Raw genomic sequence first — 26604 nt, 5'->3', positions numbered from 1 at the left:
CGGGTGTGTCGTCATCATCAAAGACCCAAACTTTGTTTTGAGCCTTGGTCGGCAGATCGTAATAGTACAGCCAAGTCTCGTCACCTGTCACGATGTTGTTAACATACCAAGATTGTCCCTTATCAAACTTTTTTAACATCTCCCGGCACCAAGTCACACGTCGTGTCATCTGCTCTTCAGTCAGTTGATGCGGCACCCAGAGAGAACAAAGTTTCTTCACGTGCAAATGATCTTGCAGAATCGAACGAATTGCTGGTGCATTTAGGCCCAAAGTATCCTCTATCTGTTGGTAGGTCACTAGCCTGTTTTCGTCAAGCATTTTCCTCACAGCAGTAACGTTTTCCTCCGTAACTGACGTTCGTGGCCTTCCCGGCCTCTCAGAATCCTCCAGAGTGAAATTTCCCCTTTGGAATTCTCTATACCACCTGAATATCGTTGTACGATGTGGACAATCATCATCTAGTGCAAGAGTCATTTATTCTAAGCACTGGTCTATGGTTAAACCACGCACGAAATTATACCGCAAAACCGTCCTTATATCATTTCGTGACCACGATGCCATCGCAAGCACTTTACACTCTCACTACTAATGAATAACTGAGCCCATCGACTTGGCGCGGCAGCTACTATGCACGTATGAACATGTCTCAACATGCAGCAACAAGCAGCTTCCTGTGATTCATTGTTGCGTCATATTGCAAAACTTTCCTAGTACCCTTTGTATATATATTTTTTTCGGTATCTAGTGTTTTCTACGAGTTCCCTTTATACAACTTCTGTACCACGTGTACCACTATAGTTATGTATTAATTATTTGTTACGATTAAGTCGTTATATATATATAGAGTTAAAAATACAATTTAATTGTCAATAAAGTTTATCAAGATTAATAGATTTACTGATTAATTGACAATATTATATTATGCACTATACTACACTAAGCTTATGCTATTGTGTTAAAATGGCGGGAATTCTCGAACGGTACTTCTACGGACTCGTAAGTATTGATTAGCTTCCAAATCTCCCTATCTCAATTTAGAATAAACTAAGGATCCTGACTAGGTCTATAATCTACTTATAGAAGATAATTTGATATAACAATTGGTTAATAAATCGACTAAATTTGGTTAAAAAAAAAGACCTCTCGTTCAATTTGTGACACGTGGATTTGATACCGTTACTGATACTAAGTAATATCCACAAAATCTCTGTCTAAGTTAAACTTTAAACTAAGTATCGTAACTAGGAATATAAAGCTACTATAGAAAATAAGTTTATACGACAATTTAAACTAATAAAACAGAAAATAAATCAGGAAAAACTCTGTTTCAAAAGCTTCAAAGAGCTACGTCCGCACAGGCTAGTAGGAGACTGGCAGAATTACTTAACAAGTACAGGTCACTGATGAAAAAAAGCCATCAATTAGGGTTGAATTTGAAAGTGTCTGCAATTCTGGCCAGACACGATAGGAGGGAGTATATGATGAGAGCCTTGTGAATCACTTCGGCCCTGGAAAGATTGTGCAAGGCTCAAGGGATAGAATTTTTTTCAGCCTGGACTGTACCTATTAACAGGAGAGACTGCTTCTACAGGGATGGGATACACTTAAATAGAAAGGGTGCAAGAATATTTGCTGATGCTATCGAGGCAGTGTTGGGTGGTTCGGAAAACTGATAGCTTGGGGGGATACAAGGACTAATAGTTTAACAGTAGCCGCAGGCAGAGGTGAAGGTGATTCTTGCACAACTTCTATTAGAATAAGTAGCGACCTGGAGCGAGGGGTGTTGGGGGTTTAAGGGAAGGGTGGCAGTCATCGTGAAACAGGTGGGTATATGGGATGTGTTAGGGTAAATAGGAGTAGGAGCATGCATACTTGCATGTATACCAATGCTAGAAGTATAGTAAATAAATTTGATGAATTTGAAGTGTTGGTCAAGACATCAAAGGCAGATATTGTTGGGATATCAGAGACATGGTGTCACACTGATATAAGGAATGCCGAACTGGAATTTGGGGAGCACAATGTGTACAGAAAGCATAGGAAGGGAGGAGGTGTTATGCTGTTAATTAAGAAAAAAAATCAAAAGATCAAAAGAAGTGCATCCAGTTGATATAGATGAACAGTGCACTGTTGAGTAAGTTTGGTGTGACATAAGCACTGCGAAAGCAAAAATAAGAGTAGGAGTGTGTGATAGGCCTAATGACTCAAATGAGTACAATGAACAATTGTACAGAGAAATAGAGTGGGCTAGTAAATCAGAATGTCATATAATGGGGGATTTTAACTTCCCAGATATTGACTGGAAGTTGTGGGTTGGGCACTCACACACTAGTCAGACTTTAGTGGATTTATTGGACGATTGTTTTCTGCAGCAGCATGTTCGAGAGGCAACCAGAGAAAGTAATACTCTTGATCTGGTTATCAGCAGTGATCATTCATGTATTAGGAATTTGCAGATAAAGGAACCACTAGGTGGCAGTGATCACAGTGTACTGACGTGGGATATACTTAAAGATTTAATTACCATCAGGGGTAAAGGAAAGGGTTTTTGCTTCCGTAAAGGCGAGTACAGTGGTCTCCGACAGTTTTTAAATTCTGTACAGTGGGATTAACTGACGATGTTACCAACAGTAAATTCTAAGTGGGAAGCATTCAAGGAATTAATCGTGGATGCTACTAAAAGTTTCATACCTATTAAGAAATATTGTTCAAGGTTTAGGCCTAAATGGTTGTCAAATGAACTAATGAGACTCGTAACAGAGAAGAAAAATGCATGGGATGCATATAAATTATCAAGCGACTCAGAAGCCTATGGCAGATATAAGTTAATCTGTAATCAGGTCACAAAGGAAGCTCGGCAGGCGAAGGCAGATTACGAGAAATCCTTGGCAAAAGATGCTAAGAAAAACAGCAAGGATTTCTTTACTTATATAAACTGTAAAAGGAAGGGGATGAATCTGATTGGTCCACTTGACATCGATGGTTCGACTGTTGATGACCCTGCTCAGATAGCAAACAAACTGAATGAGTATTTTGCATCTACATTCACACATGAGGAATTATTGAGGTTTGAAAATGGCAGAAGGTTATCAAATTGTAGCAGGGTGCTTAATGATTTTATAATAACTGAGAGCAACGTGGAAGAGAAACTGTTGAAGTTAAACATAAGAAAAACACCTGGGGTGGATGGGATCTATCCAGTTATATTAAAGGAGGCGGCAAAGCAACTAAGCAAACCCTTAGCCATAATTATGAGAGCATCCTTGGACTCAGGGGAGGTTCCCACGGACTGGAGATGTGCAAATGTATCCCCAATTCACAAAGGGGGATCGAAGGGTGACACAAGTAATTACAGACCAGTTAGTTTAACTTCTGTTCCGGGTAAAATAATGGGGTCGCTGGTTAAAGATGCATTGCAGGATCATCTAGACAAGACTGCAGCAATAATTCAGACACAGCATGGGTTTGTTAAGGGAAAGTCTTGTCTGACAAATTTGATAGGATATTATGATGTGGTTACAAAGGAACTGGATGCAAAAAGTAATTTTGATATCATATACAGTGAAACTTCTCCTAACGGACACCCCTCTCTACAACGGACATTTTCAAATTCCCCAACTCACCTCCATTGGTTTTAACGTGTTTTCAGCTTCTGTCTAGCGGACATTGCCTGTCCGCATCCGTTACAGAGAATCTGCACTGTTTCGTTTAGATTAGCACTTAATTTGATCTCCCCATAACGGACTGAGGGAGAGCTGACGGCCCTTTTTCTAGGAACCTTTCATCCACGTATTGTCTCAATCTTGTGTTTATTTTCTATTTTTATCAAGGTTTACGCCGCAGTTCTAAACCCTTTTTCGAGAATTTTAAGGCACGTGTAAAACTTCTGATGAATTCGGTGTGTGCAGAGGGGGGGGGGGCAATTTGGTCGGCCTTTCGTGTTTTCAGTTTCCAGTTTTGTTCAGTGTCGTGTGAAATGCACAATGTCTTCTCGTAAACATTTAACTTTAAAAGATAAAGTCGAACTCATTAATGCGTATGATTGATCAGCAAAAAAAATAGTGTTCGCAATCTCACTGCAAAATTCAAAATCGAGAAAACGCAGGTAAGCGACATCCTAAAGGGAAAAAAATGAAATGCTCAAACAATTTTGGCAACACGGAAATAATCAGGTTCAAAAATCATTCCCGAAAACTGTTGGACTTCAAATTGACAATGTTACGCATGATTGGTTTCGTCGCGAACGTGCTAAAAAAATTCCCATTAATGGGCCTATTATTAGGGAAAAGGCTTTGGAGGTTGCGAAATCTATGGGAGTAAATGAGTTCAAAGCTTCTGTGGGATAGCTAGACAAGTTCAAAACTCGGCATAAAATTCCTTGGAAAACCGTAAGTGGTGAAGGTGGATCTGTTGATACTGGGGTTGTAACAGAGTGGACCGTCAAATCGGAAGATTTATGTCGTGATTTTGAAGCTAACGATATTTACAACTGTGACGAAACAGGGTTGTTTTTTAAAGCTCTTCCTGAAAAAACAATGAGTCTAAAAAACGAAAAGTGCCAGGGCGGAAAAATTTCTGAGGAACGCTTGACTGTACTATTTTGTTCAAATATGCTGGGAGACTTTGAACAACCTGTTGTTCAAAGGAAAACCACAAAATCCTCGTTGTTTCAAGGGCAAAAAGTTGAATCTTTTGAATGTTGACTGGAAGTCTAATAAAAAAGCGTGGATGATATGAGATATCATGAGCGAATGGACAAGTCACTTTAACCAAAACATGATTCGTCAAAACAGAAAAATTATTCTTTTCATGTATAAAGCTGCATCTCACCCGCACATTGAATTGTATCATTCAAATTGTTTTTCTGCCACCAAACACATCTGCAGAGTGTCAGCCCTTGGATCAAGGGATAATAAAAAAATTTAAACTTCACTACAGAAAACGTGTTTTAAGACATCTCATTGCAAACATGAACGATGTAACATGTGCGAGTGACACAATTAGAAAACAAACTGTCGTGAACTGTTTTGTAAAGTCTGGCTTCTCAAACGCAAAAATTGAAGTTGTGAACAGCAATGTGGAGCACCAAGAAGAACAAGAACTTCAACATCTATGGATAATGTACAATACTTCCACTACAAGTGACCCTGGCTACAAAGATATAGACTCGAACCTCACTACAGAAGATGGTGGTATAGATATCAACAACATCATCAATATTTTTCAAGAAGTTCCTCATGAGGATGAAGAAATGGAAGGTCATTCTGTCGAAGAACATATTAACGACGAACCATCGATGATAATAGAAGAGCTCATACAAATCAATCGTTTAAAAATGTTTTTTGCCGCTGAAGAAGATACTGAAGGACTTTCGATGGTTTCTGCACTCCAAACAAATGTTGAAAACAAAATTATCAGCCGGAAGAATGTGCAGAAGAAAATAAGTGATTACTGTATGTATTTTTCTTAAGATAAAGTCATAATATGCATAGCACAATTGTATGTATATTATTTACAAAAATATTGTGCAAAATCTGTATATAATGTAATTTAATTTTACATTAAACGTTTAATCAATTTTCTTTATCTCTTGTGTATGTAATGGTATATTATTTACAAAAATATTGTTCAAAATCTGTATATATTTTAATTTAATTTTACATTAAACGTTTAATGATTTTTCTTTCTTTTTTTTTTTTTTTTCTCCCTCAGACTTCTTGTTAGCGGACACTTCTCTCTAACGGACACATTTTCGTTCCCCATGGCTGTCCGTTAAAGGGAAGTTTCACTGTATTTGGATTTCAGGAAAGCTTTTGACACTGTTGCGCATGGAAGACTATTGTACAAATTGGAGCAGAATGGTATTAAGGGTAAGTTGCTACAATGGATAAAAGGATGGTTAAGTGCGAGAAGACAGGGTGGTAATCAATGGGTGCTGCTCTTCTTGGACTAATGTTATTAGTGGAGTCCCACAGGGTTCGGTGTTGGGTCCACTGTTGTTTTGTATATTTATCAATGATATTGATGAAGGTATATCAGGCTTAGTGTCGAAGTTTGCAGATGATACAAAGGTTGGCAGGGTTGTTAATGACAGTAATGGCAGTGTGCTACTGCAACAGGATCTAGATAATTTGGGCAAATGGGCTAAGAAGTGGCAAATGAAGTTTAATCTTGACAAATGCAAAGTACTGCATATGGGTAGAAGTAACCCCAGAGAAATGTACCAACTGTGTGGTACTACACTTAATGTGGTAGAAAATGAAAAAGACCTGGGAGTAATTGTGCAGTCAGATATGAAGTTTTCTGAGCAATGCAGATAGGCTGCCAGGGCAGGTCATGGGGTTTTGTCAATGATATATAGGAATTTTGCTAGCAGGGAAAAGGAGGTGATTATCCCTCTGTATAAGGCAATGGTCAGGCCACGCCTTGAGTACTGCGTACAGGTCTGGAGGCCTCATTTTAGGAAGGATGTAGATTTACTTGAGCGTGTACAGAGAAGGGCAACAAGATTGGTGAGGGGAATGAAGGGATCCTCTTATCAAGAGAGGCTTAAGTTCTGCAAATTGCAGTGGCTGGAGACTAGGCACCTGCGCGGTGATCTGATTGAGGTGTATAAGGCCTTGAATGGGTTCAGCATGCTGAATTCTGATGGGATCCTTCCACTTGTTCAGATTACGAACCTAAGGGGGCATGAATTCAAATTAAGAAAGGACAGATGTAGAATAGATGTGCGGAAATTTGCCTTTAGCCAGCGGGTGGTTAATTGCTGGAACAAACTTCCATCTGTCGTTGTGGAAGTTGATAGGTTGAATAAATTTAAGGAGGAACTGGACAGGCATTTGGAGGGAATGGGGTGATTTTTTTTTTTTTTTTTTGGCTGATGCTGCATAAGCTCATACATTTGCTTTCTTGCATCACATGCCACTACTACTACTATTAGTGAAGCGTTACTTATTCGAGGTAGTGCAATATCATGGCAACTCGTCGTGAAGGCAGAGCATAATATGAGAAAGAGCAAATGATGCCTACAACAACTACTTTGTAGTTTCTTAAGAGTTGTCTATGGTGTATCTACACACCGATATTATATAGATATTAAACTCTTAATGTATTATGCCTTGTGCATTTAGTTATTTTAAATAATGTCCTTGCATATAGCACTTTGTAATTACAACAGTCATCACTTTTTTTCTGTTGAAAGTAGGTTTGAAAAATTGAGCTTGGTGAAAATGTAAACTAACACTAATATTTGAGTTAATAAATTTTAATAGGTTCTGTTGTCGTCATTTTAAATGTTATAATTATGAGGATCTACACTAGTGGTCTGCTATTTTACTACATATTTTTTCTTTAATATTGATTTGACAGATGTAGTATAATCTGTATTTTTCACTTTCATTTTATATATGGCAGTGTGTAGTTTTACAGCAACGACTACAGCTTGCAGAACAAAACAGGACATCTTTAGACCAAGAACTAAATGTTGCCGTAAAATCTATTTCACAGTTGCAAGTAAGTTATGAATGTTATTAAATTAATTTATATGCACATTTAATAGCTTAAATTTTCCTAAATTATAGTCTAAAAATTAATATTTTTGGTTTTGTGTGTTATGTTAATAAAGGAATAAACAGCATGAAAAAGAATAAGATATATGAAAAAAGAATAGTTATAAGAGCAGCTAAGAAAGATGAAATAATGACTGATGAATTATTTATTATTTTTTATGAGGGAGCTTAAATACTTTGGGAATATTTATATTAGTAGTGGCAAATGATGTAAAAAGCAAGCTTTTAAAACATCAGACAAAAAAAAAAAAAAAAAACCCTGTCCATTCCCTCCAATAGTTTTTCCGCTGGCTAAAGGCAAACTTCTACACATCTATCCTGCAACATCCTTCCTCAGTTTGAATTTATGCCCCTCGTGAGTTGTCTGAGCAAGGGGAAGAATGCCATCAGCATTAGTTTGCTGGAAACCAAGCACCTCTTAGGTGCTTGGTTTCCAGCTGGCACAGTTTGCAGAAATCTTGTTTCCCTTCTCTGCACCTGTTCACCCAATTATTGTATTCAGTGTAATGTCCTTTTGAAGAATGAATTCCTTAAATTTAGTTCTGGGAGGTGTCATCTTATCAAGTTACTAGACTTGATAAGGTGACACCTCCCACCTTATTAATTGTAGAATAAACTACATTCTAGATCCTGTGCTACAGTAACAGGATCTAGAATGTAGTTTATTTAGTTATATTCTACTACTTTGTCTCTTCAATCCTTTAACATATAATAATTTTTATGATTATTTTTATGTTAATTTTTGCTCTACAGTTTTTGCCATACTACTGGCTTATGTTTTATTTTATTTAATTTAAAATATTGGATGTATTTCAGCTTCATATGGAGGAATTGCATATCGCTGCCTCTAATGAATGCCTAATTATTTATTTATTTATTTATTCACTTTATTATAATTTAATTTATGTTAATATTTAATGTAATTCAATGATAGTATATATATATATATATAAGTATATTTTATATATATTAAGTGTGAATAAGATTTTGGTTTAAACCTATTGAATCCATGGTATACACTGTGAGCTCGACTAAATGGATAAGGAATGTAGCGATATATGGTATGAAAAAGAAGAAGAAATAGACAGGAAATTAAAAATAAAAATAAGATGTGAAAAGGTGACCAAAATAAGATTAGATTGTGATGTTTTTCACAATTTCAGTGTCATCATCAGAGGTCATCCACCGAAATTATGAGAAAGACAGCAATGTCCTTGCTTCTGTTTCCAAAATATTCTGTATGTGCTGCAGTCACATGTTGAGAATGAAATTTTAAAAATTTTCAGATTTGTGGTAATAAGGTTATATATATATATACAATCGAACTTGGTTATGACGAGCACGAAAATAATGAGATCATGACTGTAACGAGCAAAAAGCCATAATGATTTTAATTTACACGTATTCCCATACAATCGCTCACTGTTTGAGTGTATTACACAGATATACTGAACAAATTTTGGTAACTATGCAATCATTCTTCATTGCTTGGGTAATCGAAAAAACTCAATTCTTGGAATAGATGAAAATGAAAAGGGTGACTTAGCTTTATGACCACCTGCATCGGATTAGTAGCCAGTTTATGACCTTGTCCTTCCAGGGACAGGGGCTATACAATAGTGCTTTGGCATTCTGCTTGTTGCATTACCCTATTTACAGATTATCTTGTATTCACTGAAACATAAATTTATTTCGCTTTATCACTTTATCATTTTAAAGGAAAATCAGTTAGAAACGAACACTTCCTTCAGAAAAAAGTCTACTTACAAAAGAAAGACTTTCTTGATTCGTGAAAAAGTCGGAATTATTGAATGTAGTGCAAAAAATGTTGAAATGTGTAAAACATTTTCTTTGTCCTCTTCAAGTGTATCAACTTTGTGGAAGAATAAAGATGATTACATATCGGCACTGGAAAAGAACGTAACAAAAAAAAAAAAAAAAAATTAGAAAGTGAGAAGTTACAAACGTTGAGGAAGCATTGCTTCAATGGTTCACCACACAAAGTGCTGGATTTTCAATAGATGGTCCATTTCAATAGAAGGCTCAAGTGAAAAAAATTTCTAAACAATTTGAATGCGACAAAATTTTGTGTGTAAAAACGGCTTGCTGAATTGATTTACAAACCGACATAACACTGTTTATGCTAAAATTAGTGGAGAATCTCTATCTGCAGATCCAATAATGATAAATGAATGGATTGACTGTGTTTGGACTGAAATCAGGAAAGATTTCAACGATAGAGACATCTACAGCAGTTGTGCTACAGCAACAGGATCTAGAAAACTTGGACAGATGGGCTGAGAAGTGGTAACTGAAGTTTAACATTGACAAATGCAAAGTACTGTATATGCGTAGAAGTAACCCCAGAGGAATGTATCAGCTGTGTGGTGCTACATTTAGGATGGTAGAAAATGAAAAAGACCTGGGAGCGATTGTGCAGTCAGATATGAAGTTTTCTGAGCAATGCAGACAGGGTGCCAGAGCAGGTCATGGGGTAGTGTCAATGATATACAGGAATTTTGTTAGCAGAGAAAAGGTGATTATTCCTTTTGTATAAGGCAATGGTCAGGCCATGCCTTGAGTACTGTGTACAGGTCTGGAGGCCTCATTTTAGGAAGGATGTAGAGTTGCTTGACCGTGTACAGAGAAGGGCAACAAGATTGGTGAGGGGAACAAAGGAGTTCTCTTACCAAGAAAGGCTTAAGTTCTGCAAATTGCAGCTGCTGGAGACTAAGCACCTCAATCAGATACACCTGCGAAGTGACCTGATTGAGGTGTTAAGGCCTTGAATGGGTTGAGCACACTGAATTCTGATGGGATTCTTCTGCTTGCTCAGATTATGAACCTGAGGGGACATAAATTCAAATTCAGAAAGACAATCGTAGAATAGATGTGCGGAAAGTTGCATTTAGCCAGCAGGTGGTTAATTGCTTCAAGACTTATGCTGCACCAGCCAAAAAAAATAATAATAAAAAAACAAAACAAAAATAAATAAAATTAATAATAATAATAATAAAAATAATAAGAGAAAAGGAAATAGACAGCCTATGCGTTTCATTCCTCTCGTAGGTAATTATTCAGCTGATCTTTGAATTTCTTCAAATTCAGCATTTACCACCCATGTAGGTAACTTATTCCAGTAATTTATAACTCACTGGCTAAAATAAAACTTCCTACAATCCAGGCTAAACATCTTCCCCCAAAAATTGAAATTATGGCCCCTTGTTCTAGAATCATTTATAACTATGAAAATTTCGTTCTTATTCATTTTGCTTATGCCTCTCAGAGCCTTAAACACCTCAATCAAGTCTCCTCTAAAGTGCCTCGTTTCCAAGCTCTGCAGTCCACATTCGAAGTCTTTCCTCATGTGGATGCCCTTTTTCCGATCTCACCAAGCGAGTTACACGTCTTTGGACCCTTTCAAGAAGCACAAGTATGGAGACTGCACCTTTCTTTAGGTGCAGTCTCTATACTTGAACACAGTATTCCAAGTGTGGTCTAACAATAGCCTTATATAATGGAATTATGATGGCATTATCTCTACCCGCAATTGTTCGATAAATCATCAATAGGACACCATGGACCTTCCTTGCAACCAGTCCACAATGCTCGGAGAACTTCTTGTCTGACCATATCTCAATACCCAAGTCCCTTTCCTTCAATACTGGCTTTAGTTCAACTCCGTCAGTTGTATGTTATTTTGGGGTTGCTGTTCCCCAGGTGCAATACCTTGCACTTTGCTGGATTAAAGCAGAGCTGCCATTTTTTTTACTATTCCTGAATAGTAAAAAAATGTGTTCTTTACTGTGATGAGTAGAGATTCAGCCAGAATAGTAATTCTTCATGTAGGAGTGTGCAAAAACTTTGACTGCTTGGTATCAAAGTTTGTATAGTAGTGGTATGATTTCCACCCATAACCCTTTATGATATGAAATGTGTGTGATTTTTATGAATTAATGATTATATTATATATATTTATTTTTTTATTTTATTTTTTTTACCCCTGAATTTATAGGAAGATTTGAAAACAACTGTTAAAAATTATGAGGACCAGTTAAGTATGATGAGTGAACATCTTGCTAATATGAATGATAAGTTAACTTCACAGAAAGATGAAATTGATGCTTTACGGCAGGCTGGAACTAACAAGGTATGATTTCTTTAAAGTAACACAAATAAATGACCTTTATTTAAAAATATTGAATGTTTTTATTTAGTAAAAAAATATTGTGTGTGTGTGTGTCTTTGCTATAGTACCTACCTGCACCGTCAGCATTATCTGTGAATAATGCCAAGGGTGTAGCTTTGACCTTCCACTATACTTTGTGAAATGTCACATTAGCATCTTTGTTAAATGTCCTCAATTTAACAAAGGTACTGTGGTATCTGTATGATGCCCCTTTTCCTTTTACAGAATTGAAAAATGATCATCTATTAATTATGATTTGTTAAACTCAAAACTAAAAAATATTGAACCAAAATAAATGAGAGAAAACAGTAGTAACAAAGAAAATTTTTATTGTTCATTGTATTTTTTAAAATTTTCAAGGTCATTGACTGAAACAAATAATCACATGGCATCTGGCAGAAATAATGCAAACATCTGTATTTTTGTCAGTTGTTCGCATTTAACTAGTGAAACTAAAGCTCTATGGCAAGATTACATCTCTTGCTAGCATCTCAGACTTCATATGGGAATTGCTCAAAAAAAAAACACTTTTCCTTGCCTGGCATTTGTTGAAAGCTAGACAAAAAATTAATGTCTCATAATTCATAGTATATTGAAATGAAAACAAAAAATACTATATAACTAGTTACAGAATATTGTTGGGCACAGGTACATGGGAGAATTTGATTTCATTTAAAAAAAATGTTGTATCTCTTGTGCTATCTCTTGGATGACAGCATACTGGGTAATGCTTCTTATCAGAAGCAGCCTGAGTGCGACGATAGCTTTCCCGGATTCAGACGTTTCACATGCTAGTATAGAGTCTGTATGGTGTGAGATAGTTGGAAACAAAGGTATAATGCGAGTAGGAGTAATCTACAGACCAGGTGATTGTGAAGATTATGACAAAAGCCTCTACATGTAAATGGAATGGGCAAGTAAGCATCAATGCCTTATTATGGGTGATTTCAATCTGCCTCTAATTGATTGGAGTAAATGGGAAGGAAACTCGACATGGGGAACAAAATTTTTAAATCACCTAGATGACTGTTATTTGTATCAACATGTCAGGGAAAATACTAGAGAAAAGAATATCCTAGACCTCATCATCACACATGAATCAGATGACATAACAGGGCTGACAGTAGAGGAACCAGTAGCAGGAAGTGATCACGGAGTTCTACGGTGGATGATGACGAGAGAGGTAGCAGAAGTAAAAGGCAAAGGAATGGGTTTTAATTTCAGAAAAGGAAATTACGATGCCTTAAGGTACTACATGGCCTCTATTAACTGGGTAGATATCGCGCAGAGAATGAATACAATTGAACTGTGGTACGCTTTTAAAACATTAATCACAGATGCCTTGAATGCATATATACCATTAAAAAAATACTCCACGAGGAGGGTTCCAAGTTGGATGACTAGTGAAGTTGCCGCATTACTTGAGCAGAAAAAGGTGGCATGGAAAGGTTACAGAACAATAAAAAGTACTGAAGCCTATAACAGCTACAAGGTGATGTGTAATAGAGCCACAGAAAAGGTTCGACAGGCAAAGGCAGTTTATGAGAAATCACTAGCAAACAGAGCAAAGAGGGGGGATAAAGAATTCTTCACATATATAAATGCCAAGAAGAGCAGGACAAACCAGATCGGACCTTTATGTAAGGGAAAGGGGATAGTAATAAATACACCAGCTGCCGTTGCAGATGAACTCAACAGTTATTTTGCATCGATATTTACAAATGAAAAGCCTTTTGTGACAAAGGGAAATTGTGGGAGCGAAGTTAAAAAATATGTAATTAATGATATTGAAATTTCGCAAGATTATTTAATGAAAAAACTTTCGAGCCTACAGACCAGTAAGGCTCCTGGAGTTGATGGAATATACCCTATAATCTTAAGAGAGGCGGCAAGCGAGTGCATTGAACCATTGAGGCTAATTATGCGAGCATCATTAGACTCTGGGGAGATTCCCTTGGATTGGAAAAGTGCAAATGTATCTCCCATACATAAGGGTGGCTCTAAAAGTGAAGTTGGAAATTATCGACCTGTCAGTCTGACTTCAGTAGTAGGGAAAATCATGGAGGCAATGATCAAGGGTGGAATTCAGGATCATTTGGATCGAATTGAAATTCTCAAGGATACTCAGCATGGTTTCGTAAAGGGAAAATCATGTTTAACAAATCTGGTTCGCTATTTCGAAAGGGTCACTCACGAGCTGGATTTAGGGAATAATTTCGACATTGTTTATTTAGATTTCAGCAAAGCTTTTGACTCAGTCCCACATGAGCGGTTGCTTTATAAGCTGGAACAGGTTGGAATCACTGGGAAAATCCTTAGATGGATAGAAGGATGGCTTCAGGGCAGGAGGCAGAGGGTTGTGATAAATGGCTATTCCTCAGATTGGGTTGATGTAAGAAGTGGGGTTCCCCAAGGATCAGTATTAGGACCACTGTTGTTTTTAATTTTCATAAACGACATTGATGAAGGGATAGAGGGCGTGATGTCTAAATTTGCAGATGATGTTAAAATTGGGAGAGTAGTTAATGATCACTGTCAAGCTGAGCTTCTTCAGAGAGACCTAGATAGACTTCAGGAATGGTCAGAAAAATGGCAGCTGTGCTTTAATCCAACAAAGTGTAAGGTATTACACCTGGGAAACAGTAATCCCAAAAAAACTTATTCACTTGGTGGAGTTCAACTAAAGCCAGTACTGGAGGAAAGGGACTTGGGTGTTACGATACGGTCAGACATGAAATTCTCTGAGCATTGTAAACAGGTTGCAAGGAAGGCCCATGGTGTCCTATCGATGATCTGTCGAACTTTTGCAAGTAGAGATAGGGACGTGATAATCCCATTATATAAGGCTTATGTTAGACCACACTTGGAATACTGTGTTCAAGTATGGAGACCGCACCTGAAGAAAGACATCGAGCTTCTTGAAAGGGTGCAAAGAAGGGTAACTCGCCTGGTGAGATCGGCAAAAGGGCGTCCTTATGAAGAAAGACTTTGAATATGTGGGTTGCAGAGTTTGGAAACTAGACACCTTAGAGGAGATTTGATTGAGGTGTTTAAGGCTCTGAGAGGCATCAGTAAAATGAATGAGGACAAAATTTTCAAGATTATAAATGATACTAGAACTAGGGGACATAAATTCAAGTTACGGGGGGAAATGTTTAGATTGGATTGCAGGAAGTTCTATTTTAGCCAGCGAGTTATAAATTACTGGAATAAGTTGCCTTCATGGGTGGTAGAGGCCGACAGTTTGGGGAAATTCAAAGGGCATCTGGATAGTACTTTCGGGTAAGGGAAGCACATAGGATGATAGGTTTAATTTCCTTTTTATTTATTTTTTATTTTATTTTTTTTTATTTATTAATTATTATTATTTAGTTATTTATTTATTTATTTTTTTTTTGTTTTTATCATTGTTTTGTTCGGATTTTTTTTTTTTTTTTTTTGGCTGGTGCAGCATAAGCCATAGGCTTTCTTGCACCATGCGGCCGTTACTAATACTAATACTAATACAGTTAAACTCACTTCACAAACATACCAAAAGATAGAGAGTGAATATAATTGAATAAGATGCTTTTTACATATGACAAAAATTAAGTTATTGAATTGTAAAAGTGAAAAATTTTCAAATTTATTACCCTGTATAGTGCCCAAATAAACTAAGGGCAGTGCTTTTTGAATTTTGCTATGTAATTCTGTATCTGAGCTGGAATAAGTTTTCTACATAAATTTAGCAGGATGTACAGAGAAGATGAGATTTAGACTTCGCTGACCTTTCAGCAGAGGAGTTTCTGGATTCATTCTATGTGCAATGATTGGGCATGAGAAATTCATTCTTCCCATTGTTGACTAAAATCTTCATATTTGCTTGGGAATAGATTCTTGGGAAAGATTCCCTGAAGCCTAATTTTTTTTAAAAGGGTGCTATTATGTTGAAAGTAAAAATATATACAGCAAATCAGATTCAAGATGGAGTTTAAACATAAAGCAAAACTCCCACTCCTCTAAAGGGAACATTATATAGAATACCCACAAGCACTGCTTTTCCATTCTCATTCTATAAGTAGTGGTTATAAGAACTTTATTCTCAGGACCTTGAGAATATAGGCTCTTCAAAATGAATCGAAAAGATCAAAAAGATTAATACTATCCTAGAAATTCAATAAAAATACTCCTAAGCTGAAAAGATCCAGTGTTCAATACATTCCTTTGGTTTTGATACCACACATGGCCAGGCATCAGGAATTCTCTGCTTGCTATCCAAATTTCAGGGCCTTCAAGAAAATTATACCAAACACCATCCAATGTAACTCCAGAGATCTCATTTAACACATCAGTTATTGATGTAAAGGTGTGTGTGTATATATATACACACACACATATATATGTGTGTGTGTGTGTGTGTGTGTGTGTTTTGATGAATCTTGTGTGTTCTGCCTGCATCCATGAATATTCCAAAAGAATGTCAGTTTGTAACAGACAGTAACTAAGATATTCTAATGCAGACACTTGGAGTTTCAAAACTACAAAAGCTTTATCACTAAATCAATGGTAACATTGATGTACGTTCAAGGAATCCTTCATGATGTGTTTTCCAGAATGGTGTCTCAGTTTAAAAAGTGAAATGATTTGCAGTACCTAACATGTTCAAAAAACATATTTTGGCTCTTTAAAGATACCAGAACAAGCAAATAACCTGAATAATGGAAGAGAACTCGCAGATCTCTGATAGATTTCTAGGGATCTCGTCCATTTTGGGAAAATAGTAGTGTAGTTCCAGAGTACTCGTACGTCAATACTTATTCAGGTCACTTATGCCAATTAGTTGCCTATGTGATAGAAATCCAACAGTTTTGCAAACCAACTATCCAAAATTTGGACTTAGAGAGAGAAAATATTTATTGCAACAATAATAATAATAATATGTACAAAATAGTTTGTTGATACCTACCCGTCATGGCCACAGGCCAGGGATCAATGAATTTAAATAATAATAAAAAAAAGTAAAGGATATTTACAAAAGCAGTATACAAAGTGGCTAATATTTAAAAAGAACAAAGGTGATTATAAAACAGGCAATGAACGAAAAAGGCTGTTGGCCTCTTCAGGTTGAAATACACTCATCTATTTAACAAAGTGTGTGTGTATATATATATATATATAAGGACTTGTCACATCGTCGGCATCAACACAGCATCAGGAAGCATCTAATATTCCAAGAGTTGTAATCCAGTGAGGTTTGCGAATGTCCGGAAAACTGACAAGACGTTGCGAGGATAACACTTCCTTTTCGTAGCACTTTATTGTATGCAAACGTGTGAAGGGCAGCATCGATTTTGTATACCCAAGACCCTTCAGTAACCAATGGATATGTTACATAATATACATCCAGTTATTGGAAGGCAATGTTCTAAATTTTCAGTTCAGTGAGGATTCCCTTTCTGGAGTTTTTGTTGTTTACCACTTCTTGGAGGTCACCGTTGGGCAGCATTTGCTTTGGCAGGAATCTGTCGGTAAGTACTGTTATGGTCTGCTGTGCTGAAGGCCAGAGATGGGGGGGGGGGTGGAATGTGCCAGGAGCAGTAATCCCAGAAATTTGGCTCTGGTTGTGAATAGCAGCCTTCTTTCTCCAATATAAGATTGGAGAAAGCTCCAATCTTCTGGGTGAAGGCGAAGTTTGGTGTTGGCCCATTTTAACAGCCAGAATTCAGCAGCCGAGGCCCATATCTCTGAAGCATATAGTGCTGTTGGATATAGATGAGATACTATATACCTTTTTACCAAATGTGGGTTGTTGGTGTAGAGCAGCTGTTGCTTGGCACCCAAGCTTAATGAAGTCAGCCTTGAATGTATGAGGTTAACGTGACCCATGAAGTATAGCTTGTAGTCAAATGACCACCAGATTTTTGTGCGTTTGAACACTTGGAACTGAGGAGCTGGAAGGCAAGGCACGGTTCTAAATTAATCATCTGAAATTGGCAAAAAATCATTTTCTCACTAAAGGGCAGCTTGGAGCCTGTGCTCAGTCTGCCCTTTAGTGAGAAAATGATTTGTGCCAATTTCAGAGGATTAATTTGCATTTAGGTAGTCAGCTGTTCTTTAGTTTCCTATTGATTTCTTGAGTGGTTTCAGCTGCTGATATCCTAGTAAGGAGTTTGACATTGTCAGCATATGTGATCCAATTGCATTTGTTGGCAACAATAAGCACCATGATTACCATAGGAGGACATTGGACAGGACCTTCTTTGAGGCACACCAGCAGTTATATGACACATGAAGATCTTCGTTCCGATCTTTAGCAGGAGTCGTCGTCTTGGATAGGAGAGAGATTCTAGGAACCAGAGAACAACACCACAGAAATTGAAGTAGCTTTCTAAGAGATATAGGAGTTGGGGTATATAGAAGGCATCAAATGCAGAATGAATGTCAAGATATATATGATTAACAGCTCCTGTCTTTGTTCTAAGTTAGTATCCAGCAACAGCATTAGAAAAAACAACTGAACTCAACACAACTAGAATAACCATCAACATAGATTCCATAATTCCCATCAATACAGAAGAACAATACCTCCAACAGCAGAAGTGTGATTCAAGAAACTTTTATAAACCCATATTTTGTCATAAGCATAAGGTAACTAGTTTAACTTGGCCTATGTTTTTAGAAATGAAATGTCATCAGTGATGCCAATACCTAACTTTGTCTCCTTATAAACCATAATCAGGTCACCTCTGAGTTGCCTCAATGATCAATCCCAAATGGCATTACTAGAACTATATAACAGAATCTTCCTAGAAAACCAAATTCCAAACAGTTGGCATCGTGCAATAATTCTTGCTTTCCCAAAACCGGGGAAAGACCTCTCTGGCCTGGGAAAAGTTATGGAGAAAATTATCAATGTTCGTCTAACATGGTTTTTGAACAGAAATAACCTTCTCAATCCAGCACAGCATGGTTTCAGGAAAAATCGTTTAACACTAATTTACTTATCAAATTAGAGAAGTGTGCGGAATGCCTTTATCCGAAAAGATCACATAATGATCTGTTTTGATATAGAAAAAGCTTATGATATGGCATGGCATTATGGAATTATGCAAAACCTATATCACCTTGGATTACGTGGACATCTTGATAAATATATTCAAAATTTCTTACGCCACAGATCATTTCAAGTTAGGTTGCAGAATGCTTTTTCAAAAGTCTTCACCCAAGAAGAGGGCATGCCTCAGGGGTCCGTGCTTAGTACTACTACCCTCTTTGCTATCAAAATAAACTCCATAACTGAACATATATCAAAACCTTTTGATACTGCTTTATATGTTGATGATTTCAGTATTTCCTATCGCTCTCAAAATATGTGAAGTATAGAACGGCAGCTACAAGGAGCAATAAATAAAATAAGTAAATGGGTGCAAACAAATGGCTTCCGGTTTTCCACACAAAAAAACTGCATGTATATACTTCTGTAGGAAACAAAACTTACACCTTGATCCTGAACTTAAACTGAACAGATATGTGAACCCAGTTGTACCAAACATAAGCTTCTTAGGGTTTCTCTTAGATAAGAAACTGAAATTTCTTGAAGCAACTAAGACATTCATGCATCAAGAAGTTAAACCTACTCAAAAGTTCTTTCTGCAGCAGCTTGGGGTGCAGATCGACATACACTTCTTAAACTTCATGAAGCAATAGTACGTTTCCAAGTTTACGACTCCACAAGACCAAGTGTACTGAGATGGTTAGATCCCATACACCACAATGCGCTCTGTATAGCACTTGGAGCTTTTGGTACTTCGCCTGTACAAAGCCTATATGCAGAAGCTGATGAACCTTCACTACAACTTAGACGACAGAACTTATTATTACACTATGCCGTCAAGATAAAATCCATCGCCGATCATCCAAATAGAGAGGTTCTGTTTTCATCTTTCTGGGAAAACTTATACCAAGCCCATCCATGAATGAACTGACCTGCCAACATCTGTCTAAAAGATTTACTGTTAAGCCGAGAGCTTAAGTATGACAGCATAACTAGTATGACTGCACAGATCATAATTCAACTTGCATATGACCTGCATTTTCAATCCTGGGGGGGACCTCTCCTGAGAACAAACTACCAGCAGCTACATGCAGCACACAAAGAAAAATATGAACACCACACTTTCATATGCACAGATGGGTCAAAAACAGAGACCTGTGTAGGAGCTGCGATTCACTTCAAAGACTATTCTTATCCCAAAAGTTCCCTTGCTGATATATTTGAAAAAATTAATGATTTAAATTTAAGTCTTCAAGGACAGGGAACAAATATATTAATAATCAGTGATAAAATAGAAATTTTCAAAAGGAAGTTTAATCTTTGGAAAACTGAATTTGAGCTTAATAATACTGAAATATTCCCACGTTTTTTCTGATTTTGTTAATAGCAATAATATTGACATTTTACAATTTATCAATATCATTGCCACCCACCTAACAATGCTAATTAAGAATTTTTCCAAATGATTTTATGTATCTCCAGAAAAAAAAAAGTTGTATTGGATTTGTGATTTCTTTTCTTTTGATATCCTGAAATTACCATTGAGCAAAAGGAAGATCTTATCGACCTATTGTCTGATGAAACATTACATGCTCTTTTCAAGACTACTTGGGAAAAATTTTGGCTTTTTCTTCAAGATGCATACCCAGATTTATTGAAAATGGCAATACAAACATTGCTATCTTTTGGATCTACATATTTATGTGAGGTTGGTTTCTCAAAATTAACAGCTATAAAAACAAAAAAGGGTTCCAGACGACATGAGATTAGTAATTTTCAAATATTACACCAGAATTATACCAAATTATAACTGGGAGCTGAATGATTTTGTGATAACTGAAAGGAGAGTGAAAGAGAAACTCCTGAGGCTAAAAGTAAATAAGGCACCTGGAGCTGATAAAATCTGATAATTATATTAAAAGAAGCAGAAGAGGTAATAAACCTTTAGCCATAATTATGAAAGCATCCTTGGATTCAGGGTAGATTCCTATGGATTGGAAATGTGCATATGCATGTCTCCACTGTTCATAAAGGAATCAAAGGAGGAAGAGAGAAATTATAGACCTGTAATTCCAGTGATCAAAGGATTAATGCAGGTGCACCTCAACAGGAATGCTTAAATGGTAGATTTGGTAAGGGAAAATCTTGTCTGACCAGTCTTCTCTGTCTTCAGATTAGATCCTGAAATCTGATTACATTCCAGGATGCAGTAACAAAGGAACTGGATATAATAAAATAATTTTAAGGTATATTTGATTTCAGCATTTGATACCACGACTGCTATACAAATTGGAATTTGTTACATTAGAGGCAATTTACTGCTATGGATAAAGGGATGATTGAGTGGCAGAAGGCAGAGAGTGATTTTTAATGAGCACTGCCGTTCTTGGACTAATGTTATTAGTGCAGTCCCTCAGTGCTGGGCCCTTTATTGTTTTCAATATTTATGAGTGGCAGAAGGCAGAGAGTGATTTTTAATGAGCACTGCCGTTCTTGGACTAATGTTATTAGTGCAGTCCCTCAGTGCTGGGCCCTTTATTGTTTTCAATATTTATGAAGTCGTATCGAGTTTGAAATCCGAGTTTGCGGATGATATGAAGGTAGGAAGGGTGGTTAATGTTATAAATCAGTATGCAACAACACCAGAAAAATTAGCCAGATGGGCCAAGAAGTGGCAGTTGTTTAAAATTGAAGGATGCAAGGCACTGCATATGGGAAGTAGTAATTTCACAATAACATACCCGTTGGGTGGTACTGCACTGAAGGTAGTGGAGAAATAAAAAGTCCTGGGATACAATTATTACAGTCTGACAAGATTTTCTAAGCAGTGTAGACAGGTACTGGGAGAATTCATGGGCAGAAATTTTGCCAGAAAAGACAAGGTAGCAATTGTCCCATTGTATAAGGTGGTTAGGCCTCATCTTGAGTAATGCATATACGTCTGGAAGCCTCATTTTAGGAAGGATGTGAATCTATTGGGATGGATGCAGAGAAGAGCAGAAAATTTGTTAGAAACACAAAAGAATACTAGCACAGGGGCTCACATCTGGTGAGTTGGGCTTGGCACACCTAGGGTCCTGAGCTTGGATATCATCATTTTTCTCTTTCTTGGTGATTCTCTCTCTCTCTCTCTCTCTCAGGGTAACTCAGAAAATTTTTTTGGCTGGTATAGCATAAGCCTCAGGCTTCCTTGCACCACATGGCTAATAATAATAAGACTTCAGTTCTGTTCTGTAAATTGCAGTTTTTAACAGAAAAATCAGTTGAAATTAGCCAAGAAATTGAGATTGGCATGTTTCCAGTTTAATCTCTTGACCCACCTCAACTGATTTTTATGTTTGCCCAGTTATCCTTATAAGATGTTGATTTATTATTCATATTTTTTTTAAATCGTCCTTTTGTGCATAGACTTCCTTTAAACTCAACAGAAAATATGTAAGTTGCTTAAAACAATTTTTAGCTAAATCATGTAACATCTTTTACCTTAATTAGAAGCACTGCTATAATTCCTCTTATCAGTTCAAATCTCACAATGCTATTTTTAAGCTACTGTTTTAATTGTCATTTTATTAATGATGATGTTAAATGGATGATATTGATATGTTTTCTTTTTATATATATATTTTGCAGGGTAACAAGAAAAAGGGAAAGTAGTTGTGCTAATTCGACTATAGACCAAATTATTAGTTCCATCTTGTTATGGTGTATTTTTAACTCAACAAAGATTCCATTTTCACTGAGACTTTTTTTTTTTTTTTGTGGAACTAGCTATAGAACTAGCATGACAGTGCCTAAAAAGAAACACTTGTACATATTGTTGTGAAATAATGCTGTCCGATGTACAGCAAAAAAAAAAAAAAAAAAAAAATCAAATATATTATATATATATAATTATGATTTAAACTGTTTCTGTAAATCATGATTGTGCATTTGCTGCTTGAGGATCTCCACTTGTGGCATTAAATTAATGGAAACATCAATGTAATTTTACTTCTGTATATGGAGATTTTTTACATCTCATTCCAAGAATGTCCTTAAATCTTTGTACCTATCACAAGGCATCAAATCTTGTGTTTTTTCAAATAAAGAAAGAAATTTACTTAACCCCTGAGAATGTGTCATTTTAACTGTATTTCTACATCATTCACCAATACTTCACTCAATAACCCAAAAAAAAATAAATAAAATAAACACATACATGCAGTAAACTCTATAAAATTGTCTCCCCCAGGGGTGGGGGGGGTTGAGATAAGATTTAAGATGTTGGGTATTGAATCTTGAAATTTCCCAGAATTTGGAGAAATAGTTCAATGAATATTAAGCACCAACAACAGAACTTATATCTATCTGTAACTAAAAGATAGTACTAGTGATTAAATTGCAAATAAAAGTTTTTTTTTTTTTTTTGTTTGCAATTTAAATGATAGTTGTTATGATGGAAGTTTTCTGGTACAAGGACTACTTAGACCATATTGCACCTATCGGAGTAATTGAGGCTACATATGATGACTGCAAGGGAAGTGGTCAGAACTATTTACTGAATTTGTTTTAGAAAAGAAAAAAATTCAGTTTTGCACCATTACCTTTCAGGACAAAGATTCTTGTGGATCTGAGAGGAAACTGAAAGCAAGCAGAGTGTCAAGAATATTGAACCAAGCACGTTCAATAAGCATATGCTTTACTGTGAGTGGTGTCAAACAGTGCATACACTACAGATGATCATTTCCTGTTAGTGGAAACAGATGAGTGAGGTGAGTATGACTTAATTGACAAGTTCTTTGAATTAAGTCCTCTTTTCTATTTTTATGGAATCTAGAAGTCCATAATTGTGGTTCAGATTGTTATTTGTTTTTATATTCCATAAAAGTGACCATTGTTTTATTCATAGTCTCTGTGTATTGCATCTGTAATGAGTAAGTGGGACTAGAACTTTCACTGCGGTTGTGCTGGGGTGGTATTTCACAACATGAACATTCCAGTATTCTGTTAGCACCTGTAATCTGATTCTGGTAGGCCAATTTGGTCTGAGTTTGTTTCTATAGTGGATTGCCCACTATAGAAACCAAGTGCATAATTTTTAGCTGCATAATTGAGCAGTAACAGCTTCCTTCTGACACTGAGTGGAGGCTCATGGGATTCAACATCATTCCGGAAGACCACGGATGTCCACAAGCCCAAAAGGAGAAGAAACGGTAATGGAAACATACCAACGTTCTCCAAGGAAATCTGTTCGGCAAGCATCTCATGAGATAAGCACTTCAAAAGATAGCTTTCATCATTTTGAAGTGCAGACAAAGAAAATGAATGGCTACCAGTTTGAACACTTGAGATAGCTCAAAATAATTCCACATCTGTCCTCTTTAATTTGAATTATAAATCTTGGAGGTATCTGAATTGAAACTGTAAAAATAAATATTCAAAGTGTGTATACATATTTTGAGATGTCCTATATATATTATCATCTCAACACTATTATAAAATATATATATATATATATATATAGCATTAGTAGAGGCATATGATGCAAGAAAGCAAGCTTATTCAGCATCAGCCAAAAAAAAAAAAAAAAAAAACACACCACTCCCATTTCACCCCTCCATTCGCTCAAAATACCTGTCCAGTTGAGCCTTAAATTTGTTTAGGCTATCAACTTCAACAACAAGTGATGGAAGTCGGTTCCACCAACCAACCACCCGCTGGCCAAAGGCAAATTTCCACACATCTATCCGACATCCGTCCTTCCTCAATTTGAATTTATGCCCTCTGAGCTGATTATTCTGAGCAAGATGAAGAATCCCATTGGCATTGAGCATGCTCAAACCATTCAAACCCTTATACACCTCTATCAGATCAACTTGCCGGTGCCTAGTCTCCAGACTCTGTAATTTGCAAAACTTAAGCCTTTCTTCGTAAGAGCAACCCTTTGTTCCATTCACTAATCTTGTTGCCCTTCTCTGTACCCGTTCCAGTAGTTCTACATCCTTCTTGAAATGAGGCCTCCAGACCTGTATACAGTACTCAAGATGTGGCCTAACCATTGCCTTATACAAGGGAATAATCACCTCCTTATCTCTGCTAGAAAAATTCCTGTATATCATTGACAAGACACCATGACCTACTCTTGCAGCTCGTCTGCACTGCTCAGAGAACTTCATATCTGCCTGCACAATTACCCCCAGGTCCTTTTCATTCTCCACCACTGTCAGTGTAGTACCGCAGAGTTGATACGTTGCTCTGAGGTTACTGTTTCCCATATGTAGTACTTTACATTTGTCAATGTTAAACTTCATTTGCCACCTCTCAGCCCATCTGTTCAACCTTTCCAGATCCTGTTGCAGCAGCATAGCTTCAGTGGTGTCCTTAACAACCCTGCCAACCTTTGTATCATCTGCAAACTTGGACATTACACTTGATATCTCATCATCAATATCATTCATAAACACCGAAAACAACAATGGACCCAACACTGAACCCTGAGGAACTCCACTAATAACATTAGTCCACGTTGAGCAGTGTCCATTGATTACCACTCTCTGTCTTCTGCCACTCAACCATCCCCTTATCCATAGCAGCAATTTGCCTCCAATGCCACACTGCTCCAATTTGTGCAGCAGTCTTCCATGTGCAACAGTATCAAAAGCCTTTCTAAGATCCAAATATATAATATCAAAGTTATTCCCTGCATCTAGTTCTTTTGTGACTACATCATAGTATCCAATCAAATTGGTCAGGCAAGACCTGCCCTTAACAAAACCATGCTGCGTCTGAGCTATAACTGAATTCTTGTCTAGATGATCCTGCAGTGCTTCTTTAACCAGTGCCTCCATTAATTTACCTGGAACAGAAGTTAAACTAACAGGTCTATAATTACTTGTGTCAGCCTTTGATCCTCCTTTGTGAATTGGGGTTACATTTGCACATCTCCAGTCTATGGGTACCTCCCCTGAGTCGAAAGAAGCTCTCATAATTATGGCTAGGGGTTTGCTTACTTCCTTTGCTGCCTCCTTTAATATAACTGGATAGATCCCATCCACCCCAGGTGCCTTTTTTATGTTTATCCTCAACAATCTCTCCTCCACTTTCCTCTGAGTTATTACAAAATCATCCAGCTCACTGCCAATGTTTACTTTACCTACATCATTCTCCTTCCTGAATAACTCCTCATGCATGAATGTAGATGCAAAATACTCGTTTAGATTGTTAGCCACCTGAGCAGGATCCTCAACTGTTGAACCATCAATATCCAGTGGACCAATCTGATTCATCCCTTTCCTTCTTGAGTTTAAATAGGTAAAGAACTCTTTTCTGTTTTTCTTTGCATCCTTTGCCAAGGATTTTTCGTAGTCTGCCTTTGCCTGCCTAATCTCCTTTGTGACTTGGTTACAGACCAACTTATATCTATCATAGGCTTCCATGTCACCCATTAATTTGTATGTATCCCATGCATTTTTCTTCTCTGCCACATGTCTCATTAGTTCATCTGACATCCATTTAGGCCTAAACCTTGAACAATATTTCTTAGTTGGTATGTAAAGCCTGGTAGCCTCCAAGATTAGTTCCTTGAATGCTTCCCATTTTGAGTTTGCTGTTGGTAACATCATCAGTTTGTCCCACTGTATAGAATTTAAATACTGTCTCAGACCATCATAGTCGCATTTACGAAAACAAAAACCCTTCCCTTTACCTCTGATGGTAGTTACCTCCTTGAGTAAATCCCACTTCAACACACTGTGATCACTGCCACCTAGTGGTTCATTTATCTGCAGATTCTTAATGCATGAAGAATCACTACTGATAATCAGATCAAGAGTAT

The 26604-nt window shown here is 36.9% G+C and overlaps 1 protein-coding gene across 2 annotated transcripts in view; it reads left to right on the top strand.

The window, feature by feature from the left end:
- The window catches only part of LOC150076877 (protein phosphatase 1 regulatory subunit 21), a 371714-nt gene extending 349180 nt beyond the window's left edge, over positions 1–22534 (top strand). For both annotated transcript variants that reach the window (XM_090386067.1, XM_090386066.1), the window contains 3 exons: positions 7415–7513; positions 11585–11719; positions 22422–22534. In XM_090386067.1, coding sequence (XP_090242193.1) covers positions 7415–7513; positions 11585–11719; positions 22422–22445 — 258 coding nt within the window. In that variant the 3' untranslated portion in view covers positions 22446–22534. The remainder of the gene's footprint in view (positions 1–7414; positions 7514–11584; positions 11720–22421) is intronic.
- The last annotated feature ends 4070 nt before the right edge of the window (positions 22535–26604 follow it).

This window comes from Mastigoproctus giganteus, chromosome 12 (genome assembly GCF_048544385.1).
Source record: "Mastigoproctus giganteus isolate SK-2022 chromosome 12, ASM4854438v1, whole genome shotgun sequence".
Taxonomy (NCBI): domain Eukaryota; kingdom Metazoa; phylum Arthropoda; class Arachnida; order Uropygi; family Thelyphonidae; genus Mastigoproctus; species Mastigoproctus giganteus.
The sequence above is the reverse complement of the archived record's forward strand: the minus strand, read 5'-3'. Positions and strand labels throughout refer to the sequence as shown.